Below are 12,725 nucleotides of genomic sequence, written 5' to 3' on the forward strand. Positions count from 1 at the left end.
TTACTGACCTGCTGGATATCTACGAAGTTGTCTTGTTCCCAAAAGAAGTTGCCGATTTCCCTTCTGATTTCTGCCATGAAAAAAAATAAAAAAAAGTCTGTATAAAAAATAACACCCAAGTATAAGCAGTGTTCTTGTTTATTGTATACTAATTGGTAGAATTATGAAGGTGCTATTGTAACATGCACACTTTCACAGCATGTGACATCGGTGCCACTACACAGGGTTAATCTGTCTCCAATCACCCAATCTTGTACTGTAGTCACCTTCCATTCAGGTTGCACACCAGGCTTCTTTCACACAAGACAGCCTTGATGCAGCTGCCGCATTCGGATAAGGCCTCATGCACACGACCGTTGTGTGCATCCGTGGCCGTTGTTCCGTTTTCCATGATTTTCCGTTTTCCATTGACTTTGAATGGGTCCGTTGAAAACTCAGAAAATGCACCGTTGTTCATCAGCGGCCGCAATCCGTGTTTCTTGTCCGTCAAAAAAATAGGACCTGTCCTATTTTTTTGACGGACAATGGTTCACGGACCCATTCAAGTCAATGGGTCCGTGAAAGAACACGGATGCACACAAGATTGGCATCCGCGTCCGTGGGTTACTTTCATACAGACGGATCCGAATATCCGTCTGCATAAAAGCTTTCGTGAAAACTCAGATCCGACAGTATAGTCTAACACAGAGGCGTTCCCATAGTGATGGGGACGCTTCTAGTTAGAATATACTACGAACTGTGTACATGACTGCCCCCTGCTGCCTGGCAGCACCCAATCTCTTACAGGGGGCTGTGATCCGCACAATTAACCCCTCAGGTGCCGCACCTCAGGAGTTAATTGTGCGTATCATAGCCCCCTGTAAGAGATCAGGGGCTGCCAGGCAGCAGGGGGCAGACCCCCTCCCTCCCCAGTTTTAATTTAATTGGTGGCCAGTGCGGCCCCCCCTCCTTCTATTGTATTAACTCATTGGTGGCCAGTGTGCGGCCTCCCCCCGGCCCCCCCTCCCTCCCTCTATTGTATTAACTCATTGGTGGCCAGTGCGGCCTCCCCGGCCCCCCCTCCCTCTATTGTATTAACTCATTGGTGGCCAGTGTGCGGCCTCCCCCCGGCCCCCCTCCCTCTCTCTATTGTATTAACTCATTGGTGGCCAGTGTGCGGCCTCCCCCCGGCCCCCCCCTCCCTCTATTGTATTAACTCATTGGTGGCCAGTGTGCGGCCTCCCCCCGGCCCCCCTCCCTCTCTCTATTGTATTAACTCATTGGTGGCCAGTGTGCGGCCTCCACCCCCCCCCCCTCCGATCATTGGTGGCAGCGGAGAGTTCCGATCGGAGTCCCAGTTGAATCGCTGTGGCTCCTATCGGTAACCATGGCAACCAGGATGCTACTGCAGTCCTGGTTGCCATGGTTACTTAGCAATATTAGAAGCATCATGCTTACCTGCTGCGCTGTCTGTGACCGGCCGGGAGCTCCTCCTACTGGTAAGTGACAGATCATTAAGCAATGCGCCGCACAGACCTGTCACTTACCAGAAGGAGGAGCTCCCGGCCGGTCACAGACAGCGCAGCAGGTAAGTATGATGCTTCTAATATTGCTGCAGTAGCGTCCTGGTTGCCATGGTTACCGATCAAAGCCCCAGCGAGTAAACTGGTGCACACTGGCCAACAATGAGTTAATACAATAGAGGGAGGGAGGGGGGCCCCTGCTGCCTGGCAGCCCCTGATCTCTTACAGGGTGCTATGATTCACACAATTAACCCCTGAGGTGCGGCACCTGAGGGGTTAATTGTGCGGATCACAGCCCCCTGTAAGAGATCAGGTGCTGCCAGGCTGCCAGGCAGCAGGGGGCAGTCATGTACACAGTTCTTAGTATATTCTAACTTGAAGCGTCCCCATCACCATGGGAACTCCTCTGTGTTAGAATATACTGTCGGATCTGAGTTTCACGATCTAACTCATATCCGACAGTATATTCTAACATAGAGGCGTTCCCATGGTGAGGGGGACGCTTCAAGTTAAAATATACCATCGGATTGGAGAAAACTCCGATCCGATGGTATAATAGGGACTCCTGACTTTACATTGAAAGTCAATGGGGGATGGATTGCATATTGTGTCAACGTGAAACGGATCCGTCCCCATTGACTTACATTGTAAGTCAGGATGGATCCGTTTGGGTCCGCACGGCCAGGCGGACACCAAAACGATTTTTTCTTCATGTCCGTGGATCCTCCAAAAATCAAGGAAGACCCACGGAAGAAGAAACGGACACGGATCACGGACCTACGAACCTGCGTTTTTGCGGACACACCGGTTGTGTGCATGAGGCCTAAAGCTCCACTCAACTGCAGTGGGCAATAGCCACATGAGCTTGCTGTAAAAGGCAAGGTCTTACCTTCAAAATCATGCTTTGATTGGATGCTGCAGGTGAGCGTGGCCTTGGATGCATTAGAGACAGATTATAAAAACCCGGTCTCAAGCACACTCCAACTCAGTCCACACACCCCAGATGTAAAAATGGCGTACATTTTCTCCCTAACCCATAATAAAAGTTGTTAAAAATTAAAATACTGTGGCTATGAGTGTGAGAAGGGTCAGGATGAATCACATGATTTGTCTTATGGGGCCCTGAAATTTCTGATGCAAATTACACCAGGAATCTTCTAGAAATAGAAATCTAGTTTTTGTTTTTTAGGGACACCTAAAGCAGTGGAGTACCTGCAGAGGACGACCACGTTACTACTATGGAGCCTAAGGGAGAGGAGGTGGGGCAGAACAGAACTTGTTCTCTTCCCAGTGTGAACACACTGCCTTTTCACATAGCCATCACTAGGGGGAGCTCAATGCAAAGAGATTATTACAGCTTCCATGGCAGTTGTGTTAAAGGAATCTGTCACCAGAATCATCACCATTGAACTAAAACTATTGTCTTGTAGCACTTACTTCCTCCTTATCAGACGTGCTTTTCTTTCCTTGCTGCTTGGTTTCTATCTTGAAAAAATCCACTTGATTCCTTATGCAAATGAGTAAGTAAGGTGCCCAGAGGGGAGTTATTTTTGTTCAAAGGCGCCCAGGAACACCCTTATTGAGTGCCCAGGCCCGCCCTCCAGCAGAGCCCAAGCACGCCTCTCCTCGGCTCATACTCTACGCCCCCAGCAGAGCCGTTGTCCCCCCCCCCCCCATATCACTAACAACTAACAGCAGAGAACCCCGCAACCCTTGCCTTCAGTGTCACTGACAAATCTTACCGCGATCTTCCAGCAGAGAATGAAACCATCACTGGGCTTGGCGCATGCCCAGTGAAACATTTGAGGCTGATGCCCTTAGTTGAATCAGAAGAGTGGAGGCGCTGGCAGTGTTCGGAACTGAGGGCATCAGCCTCAAATGTTTCACTGGGCATGCGCCAAGCCCAGTGATGGTTTCATCCTCTGCTGGAAGATCGCGGCGAGATTTGTCAGTGACACTGAAGGCAAAAGTGGGCAGGGTTCTCTGCTGTTAGTGTATTGGTGAGATGGGGGGGACAATGGAGCTGCTGGGGGCGTGCTTGGGCTCTGCTTGAGGGCGGGCCTGGGCACTCAATAGGGGCGTTCCTGGGCGCCTTTGAACAAAAATAACGCCCCTCTGGGCAACTTACTAGCTCATTTACATAAGGAATAAAGTGGATTTTTTCAAGATAGAAACCAAGCAGCAAGGAAAGAAAAGCACGTCTGGAAAGGAGGAAGTGCTACAAGACAATAGTTTTAGTTCAATGGTGATGATTCTGGTGCAGGGGGCCCATACTAAGTTTTGCTATGAGCCATATGAGGTTTATGTACGCCCCTGACCTAGTGCTTCGTATTGAAAAAAAAAGGGCCTAAAAAATGCACCAAAAGTGAAGAAACACAACTCAAAATATGTATTGTACGTATAGTGCATTTTCCAATTGTCTTTACCCTAACATATGGCTGCAGCTGTTTTTCTAAAAGAACAAAAATGATGGAAATAAAAAGCAAAAATACCTTTAAAAATGAGACCCCCACCAATTGCTAGAACAAGGAGACAGAAGTGATCAGCACATAGTGCTCTTCCTCATCACTACAGGAGACAAGCTCAGTAGAAAGTCTATGGGCCTCATTTATTAAAACTAATCCAATTCACATTTTTGGCGGATAAGATGTGTACCCATTCATTTCAAGTGGGCCGCAAAAGATTGGGACAGCACACCGTATGCTGTCTGCATCCGCACACCCCTTCTATTCACCCACAAAAAAATAGAACAAGTCCTATTCTTGTCAGTTTTGCCGACAAATATAGTACATTTCTACAGAAGTAAAAAAATAAATGATGGCATGCACTTCGCAGGCATCTGTGTTTTGTATTTCCGCAATTTGCAGACCGCAAAACATGACCGTGTGCATGAGCCCTTAGTTGGATACCATTATAGTCTGGTGGTTAATGTCACAAATTAAAAGCACAAATTCTTTTGTTCATGCATATGTATACAACTTCAATTAAAGGGATTGTACTAATCTGAAAACTATGCCCTAGTCACAGAATAGCATCTGATTGTTGGGGCCTGACCACTCGGACCCCCACCAATGCCAAGAATGGGGATCCCAATTCTTCCTAATGAGTGAAACAGAGGTTAAATATGCTCGCCGCTGCTCCATTCATTCTCTAAGGAACTGCAAAAAAATCGAAGAGCACTGTAGTTATTTCCAGCAGTCTCATAGAGAATGAATGGAGTGGCAGAGCGCAGGCTCATAGTGACATTCTGAATTAGTGATGGTACCACTGATCTGACCCCCTGATCAGTTGCTTATTGTGTGAAAAGGGAATACATTTTGTGATGTCCCAGCTATGGCTTTCTATTTAAATTCATTATTGTATCTTGTGTTATAGTTGTTATCCACTTACTTAGTGTGCTATGCTGCCATCTAGTGGACATTGTTATATTTGGTTTTATGTAGTTATCTATGATATCATTTCTATCTTACTACAAGAGAATTTAGACTAGAACCTTCAGAATCACAGGTACATATCCATGAAGCAAACATAATTACAAAAAACAAAATGGCTGCACACCGTTATATATACAAACAATAGAGCTAAGAAATGGGGGTCATTCTAAATAAAAGCGGTACAATACCGACTATAAATGAGTTAATGGAAGCTCTTAGCGCACATATTTGCTCAAACATGTGTCGGGCCCTAACACTAAATATACTGCCTCTCTTTGGACTTACTTAAGCCTACAATATTCAGGGCAGTGTAGGAACCAGCTACAAACGTACTCTGCTCAGAAGTCCCAGGTAGATGGGTGTGTTCAGTCTAAAAGAGGCGCTACCCTTAATATATACTATAAGAGAATTTAGACTAGAACCTTCAGAATCACAGGTGCATATCCATGAAGCAAACATTATTATTGGTACATAATTATCAAACTGGTGTAAAGTAGAACTGGCTTAGTTGCCCATAGCAACCAATCAGATTCCACATTTCATGTTCCAAAGGAGCTGTGAAAAATGAAAGGTGGAGTCTGATTGGTTGCTATGGGCAACAAAGCCAGTTCTACTTTACACCCGTTTGATAAATCTCCCCCAATGTATTCTTACCATGCCCTGCCACAAGCAACACTCAATAGGAATTCTGGTATAGCAGGCCTCCAGAAAGGTCCTGGCTGCCATGGCAACTCACCGGCTTCTGCGTTCTCATCTTAGGTGGGCCATTTGGTCTCAATGAGTAGCCTTCTCCCAGCAAATGACACCTCACAATTGCCCACAGCATCTAAAAAATTAACTTCTATGATCAGAGTTATTTCTGACACTGTCTGCAAGTGTCTGCCGTATAATACAGCAGTCATCGACCGGCTACGGCACCTACTTAAGCTTCCGAGTGGGGCACCATGTTTAAAACCCCCACCTCAACATGTTTGGTGGATGTCACCAACACTTTTATGTAGAATTAAATTGTAGAATACTGTAAAGCTACCCACTCAAGCTGTCATTAATCTGGTATTTATATCCTTATGCTTGCAAGCCGCTGCATGATTTAGCCTCAAATATCACTAAAATGATCAGCATGTCTATCAGCTATAAATCTGGATTACAGTAGAAGTCGTGTTTGCAGTCTGACAGTATTTTAGGTAATCATTCATCCGCGGTAGTAATTATGCCATATAGCGTAAAACAAGCTAAGTAAAGAAATCTACCTTATATTGCAATTTCTGTGCTTGATCTAATATTACATAGTTATTGGGCAAGATAGAGACATTTTTATTTTATTGAATCAAAAAGTCAAGTTTCCAGTTAAAATAACTGCTTTAGGGCTCTTTCACACTTGCGTTCTTTTCTTCCGGCATAGAGTTCCGTCGTCAGGGCTCTATGCCGGAAGAATCCTGATCAGTTTTATCCTAATGCATTCTGAATGGAGAGAAATCCGTTCAGGATGCATCAGGATGTCTTCAGTTCAGGACCGGAACGTTTTTTGGCCGGAGAAAATACCACAGCATGCTGCGCTTTTTGCTCCGGACAAAAATCCTGAACACTTGCAGCAAGGCCGGATCCGGAATTAATGCCCATTGAAAGGCATTGATCCGGATCCGGCCTTAAGCTAAACGTCGTTTCGGCGCATTGCCGGATCCGACGTTTAGCTTTTTCTGAATGGTTACCATGGCTGCCGGGACACTAAAGTCCTGGCAGCCATGGTAAAGTGTAGTGGGGAGCGGGGAAGCAGTATACTTACCGTCCATGCGGCTCCCGGGGCGCTCCAGAGTGACGTCAGGGCGCCCCACGTGCATGGATGATGTGATCGCATGGCACGTCATCCATGCACATGGGGCGCTCTGACGTCATTCTGGAGCGCCCCGGGAGCCGCACAGACTGTAAGTATACCGCTCCCCCGCTCCCCACTACTACTATGGCAACCAGGACTTTAATAGCGTCCTGGCTGCCATAGTAACACTGAACGCATTTTGAAGACGGATATGGCGTGTAATTCCGGCAAGTGGAGTACACGCCGAATCCGGACAATGTAAGTGTGAAAGAGGCCTTAGGGTACTTTCACACTAGCTTTTTTCTTTTCCGGCATAGACTTCCGTCACAGGGGCTTTATACTGGAAAAGAACTGATCAGGCATATCCCCATGCATTCTGAATGGAGAGTAATCCATTCAGGATGCATCAGGATTAGAGATGAGCGAACTTCTGTTTTAAGTTCGGCGTCTAAAGTTCGGGGGCGGGTTAGCGGAGAATCCCGATCTGGAACCGGATATGGATTCCGACTTCCGTTGTGGTCCGTGGTAGCGGAATCAATAATCGGCCATTATTGATTCCGCTACCACGGACCACAACGGAAGTCGGAATCCATATCCGGTTCCAGATCGGGATTCTCCGCTAACCCGCCCCCGAACTTTAGACGCCGAACTTAAAACAGAAGTTCGCTCATCTCTAATCAGGATGTCTTCAGTTCAGTCGTTTTGACTGATCAGGCAAAAGTTAAAACCGTAGCATGCTACGGATTTATCTCTGGCGAAAAGAACTGAAGACTTGCCGGCATTTTTCCCCAAAGGAATGTATTAGTGCCTGATCCGGCATTCAAAATACCGAAATGCCGGATCCGTCCTTCCGGTCTGCGCATGTGCAGACCGGTAGAAAATGTGAAAAAAGATACAAGACGGCTCCGTCTGTCCGCATGACAAGCGGAGAGACGGATCAGTTCTTGCAATGCATTTGTGAAACAGATCCACATCCGGATGCGTCTCACAAATGCTTTCAGTCATATCTAGATCGGCGGATCCCGCGGGCAATTCCGAGGACGGAACTGCCCGCCGGATCACACTGCCGCAAGTGTGAAAATAGCCTTACACTACGTTCTCAAAAAATCTCCACAGTCATTTTTTTATGCTCAAGACAACAGAAAAGGATATTATTACAAGAAGCTTGTGTAACTCAGTCTTGTAAACTAAGGTAATGTTAAAATCCAAAACAAATAAATTTTTACAGGGGCATTGTAATAAATATTAGACATGAAATATACCTATATACAACGTTTATCAAACTGAAGAATAGAAATCAAGTTTTACAAACACTGTAAGGGCTCATGCACACAAACGTATTTTCTTTCTGCTTCCTTTCCGTTTTTTTTTTTTTGATGACCAGATGCAGAACCATTCACTTCAATGGGTCCGCAAAAACAAAGGCAGGTACTCAGTGTACATTCCGTTTCCGTATTTCCATTCCGCAAAAAAGTAGTGCATGTCCTATTATTGTCCGCAAATCACGGTCTGAGGTCCTATTCAAGTCAATGGGTCCGCAAAAAATACGTAACGCACACGGAACACATCTGTATGTCATCCGTATTTTGCAGATCCATACTGTAGAAATGCCCTGCCCATATTGCTCGTGTGTTTGGTGATTAATAAGTTACTGTTTCCGATCTGCAAAAAAACGGATTACGGATATGTTTTGTGGAATAATGGAGTGGAAGAGGACTTAAATCAGAGAGAAAAAAAAACTCAGATGCGGAACAACGGATCTGTGAAAAACAGACTGCAAAACAACAACGATCGTGTGCATGAGCCCTAAAACAGAGACACTTCACAAAGAGTCCTTCCAGGACTTTCATACAATATTACAATGTCAAAAAGTTTCAGGTTTGCTCTATATAATGCCAGCTGCTCACACACAAGTCAATGTCCTGTCCTGTTTGCATTGCCTGACTTCTTAAAAGGGTTCTCCAGGAATTAAGAAAATGAAAATACTTAAATATTACTTTATTATAAATATATTCCCAAATACCTTTCATTAGTTATAATGACTTGTTGTCATGCCCTGCTCGGGCTACGTGCGGAGGTCTGCCAGATTAGCAGCACGTGTCTAGTCTTTTGTTTTGTTTTGGAGTCGAGCTACATCCACCTCCCTTCAGGTGCACTGGGTGGGGTTGTTGGTTTAAATTACACCCACTCCCAGTGTTCCATGCGGGTTATAGCTTCTGTCTGGCTGTGCGGAAGTAAGGAAGGAAGGATTGGCTTTTCCTGCTCAGAAAAGATAAGTTGGTTATTGTTTTCTTGTTGTTTGCTGTCTAAGCTGTTAGAGAGACGCCTGTCCCCTCCAGGTTCTGAGGGAGCAGGCTGGCTCTATTCCCCTTCACCATCTTAGGGATTTTAGGGTATTTGCAGCCCAGGCACGAGGACACATTATTCCCACCTTAAGGGTCGGAATGTGGGCATAGCAGTATAGGGAGAGCTGGTAGGGAAGTGTCAGGAGGTGACCCTGATTCCCAGCTTCTTGCCTAGATACTTGTTTATTTATTTTTCTGTGTATCTGATGTCCTGTCCGCCGTGACACTTGTTTTGTCTAGGGAGCAATCTTTAGAAAAAATCAAATGGCCGCCATCCTATTAGTGCACACAAAACCTGTCCTAATCAAACAGGAGGACAAGTTACTTCACAACACTCAGCTAAAGATCTGCCTCATCCTCCTCTCTGCTCTGCTTGTCAGGGATTATGATCCTGAATCTCTGTAGAAATGAAGCTCAGGAGGAGACATGAAGTACAGAGAGGAGGGCGGGGATGTGACTAATAAGCAGCAGCCTTTGTATGCAGTCTCCATTACCACAGCCCCACATTACTACAGATTGTCCTGTCCGTCCTCTCTGTACTCCATGTCTCCACAGGATCAACTGTATTCAGGACCATAATCCCTGAAAAGCAGAGCAGAGAGGAGGATGAGGCAGCTCTATGGCTCAGTGTTGTGAAGTAACTTGTCCTCTTGTGTGATTAAATGGAAAATAAACTAGAGTGGTATATTAAATATACGCCTATAAGTACAATCAAACAAATAATGTGGGGATAGGCGCTAAAACAAAATAATAAAGTCTTTATTAAATGTACGGTTAAAAAGGAGGATATCACCCGTCAGTGTGACAATCAACACTGGCTATAACTAAGTATGTAAGAAAATAATGATATCTGCCAAACAGCGCCACCATCTGGGATACCAGAACAGTCTCACAAACTCACTAACACATAGAGGGCTCAATACACCACAGGGTTCAAGATGTATGACCCAGGGTGAAGACTATATCCAGGGGATGTCTGGTATGGGGGATTCACCAAACACCACTCCAAACAGCGAGAGCCGGCGCGCAGACTCTCACTGCACTGATAATCGCAGGTGCAGGACTATGGCAGAGCAAATACCATCACTCCAAAGTGAATTTGCGGAGCAAGGATTGCCCTGACATACCCCTAAGTGGTAACAGCTCAACGCGTTTCCATGCATTGAGGATGCATTTCGTCAGGAGCTATGTGCACCAAACTATGAATGGAGCCCAAAGCCTCAGTTATGTTTTATTGACCGAGGTAGTGGACGGACAGACAGCAATAGAAGGTACCTGCCTAGCGCCGTATTCCTCTAGTGTGAGGTACGGAGCTGTAACAAACAAGCTACTATCCTGCCTGAGCTAGCAGCCTCTAGGTTGAGGTGCTGCGTGCTAGTATGCATGTGAATCGGCACTGTGATGGCCGCAAAGCGGCCCACAGAACGCCGAACTTTACAGGGTGAAACCCCGCCCTGCTAGACACGCCTCCGTCACACAGCCAATCCGGCCAGGAGGCACGGTACAAGGCGAACCAATGGCTGACAGAGGGAGGAACTCAGTGGGTCTCAGGGGAAGCGCAAAAGCGCCGCATTAATACAACAGGGAATTAACAAGGCGGCTTTAAATACAGTTACCGCAGCATGGACACCTTTACTATAGGTATACAGTGGAAGAGGATCACAACAGAGAGATAGTATATGAACGAGCAGCCGCATATGCTCATATATACACAGGGACCCATATGAATCTTTTATTACAATACATTGCACAATATCACAAAAACCAGCCTTGTCATTATATAAAGGGGACAAATGAGATCGCATCATTGAGGCCGGATGGTTTAATGGTGTTCAGAGAAAAAATCCATCTCGCCTCTTTTTGTAGCAACATGCGATCACAGTCACCACCCCTAGATGATAACTTCACAGAGTCGATCACTTGAAACTTGACCGATGATGTATCCCCTCTGTGATGGTCAAGAACATGGCAGTGCAATTGGCGTATCTTTAAGATTCGTGATGTCCAGGATGTGCTCCCCAATCCGTCTTCTTAGCTCTCTGATGGTTTTGCCCACGTATTTGATGTTGCATACACATGTCATTAAGTACACAACACCAACCGACTTGCAATTATGGAAAGACTTAATGAAGAACGTTTTGTCCGCAGTACTGTTGGTAAAGCTTTTAGATTTTTTAATGAACCCACAAAATTTACAGGATCCACAAGGAAATGTGCCTGCGAGTGGGTTTCGTAGCCATGATTGCGGACGGGGGCTAGTGTATAGGCTATGCGTCAACATATCACGTAGATTGTTGTTGCGCCGATATGTGACTGAGGGGTTGGCTGGAATCAAACACCCAATATCTGGATCAGATTTAAGTATGTCCCAGTGCTCAGCAAGAACATGACGCACCCTATCATGGGCACTGTCAAACGTCCCGATAATCCTCACGATGTTGTCACCAGTGTCTCTCTTTTTCGGAGACAACAACAGATCCCTGTTGGTGCTCATTGAGTGCTGATAAGCCTGTTTTAGACACTGCTGAGGATAACCACGACACTGAAACCTCTGCTGAAGATCTTTAGCAGCCACCCTAAAGTCACCAAGATGAGAACAGTTCCTCCTCACCCTCAAATATTGGCCCTTAGGAATTCCCCTCCTAAGGGCCAAAGGGTGCGCGCTCTCCCATTTCAAAAGATTATTCGTGGCTGTGGGCTTTCTAAAAACGTTGGTACTAATATGCCCATCAGCAGACAATGAGATGGAAAGATCCAGGAAGGAAATACTGTTCATATCAATTTCTGAGGTGAAGAACAGTCCCAGAGTATTCTTATTGAGGACCGCAACAAATTCAAGGAACAGCTCACTGTCGCCCCCCCACAGGATCAGCACATCATCGATGTATCTGATCCAGAGGGGGACCACATCCGTGAATCGCTCCATGTCCTCACAGAACACTACCTCTCTTTACCACCAGCCCAGGTACAGGTTCGCAAAAGTCGGGGCACAGGGACTACCCATTGCGACCCCCCTGAGCTGGTGGAAAATACAGCCGTCAAACAAAAATACGTTATGTGTGAGTATGAAACTCAACAGTTCCATGACAAAGGCATTGTGGTCCCTGTATTGTTCACCCCTCTGCTGAAGGAACGTTAGGATCGCTCCACAGCCCAACCCATGAGGAATTGAGCTGTAGAGCGCCTCCACGTCCAAACTAGCTAAATAGGTGCCCTTGTCACATTGGACACCATCCAAACGTCCCAGCACATCCATAGTATCCCTTACATGTGAGGGCAAACTATTGACAAATGGACGCAAGATGGTGTCCACGTAAGTACTGATATTGGCTGTCAAACAGTTGTTCCCAGACACTATAGGCCTCCCCTTTAGAGGTTCATACCCCTTATGAACTTTGGGGAGACAATACAGGTCCTTCTAAAAAAATTAGCATATTGTGATAAAGTTCATTATTTTCTGTAATGTACTGATAAACATTAGACTTTCATATATTTTAGATTCATTACACACCAACTGAAGTAGTTCAAGTCTTTTATTGTTTTAATATTGATGATTTTGGCATACAGCTCATGAAAACCCAAATTTCCTATCTCAAAAAATTAGCATATTTCATCCGACCAATAAAAGAAA

At 45.7% G+C, this 12,725-nt stretch overlaps 1 protein-coding gene across 1 annotated transcript in view; it reads right to left on the bottom strand.

Moving 5' to 3' along the window:
* Window positions 1–12,725, bottom strand: part of TERB2 (telomere repeat binding bouquet formation protein 2) — an 80,954-nt gene that overhangs the window by 17,429 nt on the left and 50,800 nt on the right. Inside the window, exon 5 of the mRNA XM_044277108.1 lies at window positions 9–70. Coding sequence (XP_044133043.1) covers window positions 9–70 — 62 coding nt within the window. The remainder of the gene's footprint in view (window positions 1–8; window positions 71–12,725) is intronic.

The sequence above is a fragment of the Bufo gargarizans genome, chromosome 2 (assembly GCF_014858855.1).
Source record: "Bufo gargarizans isolate SCDJY-AF-19 chromosome 2, ASM1485885v1, whole genome shotgun sequence".
Taxonomy (NCBI): domain Eukaryota; kingdom Metazoa; phylum Chordata; class Amphibia; order Anura; family Bufonidae; genus Bufo; species Bufo gargarizans.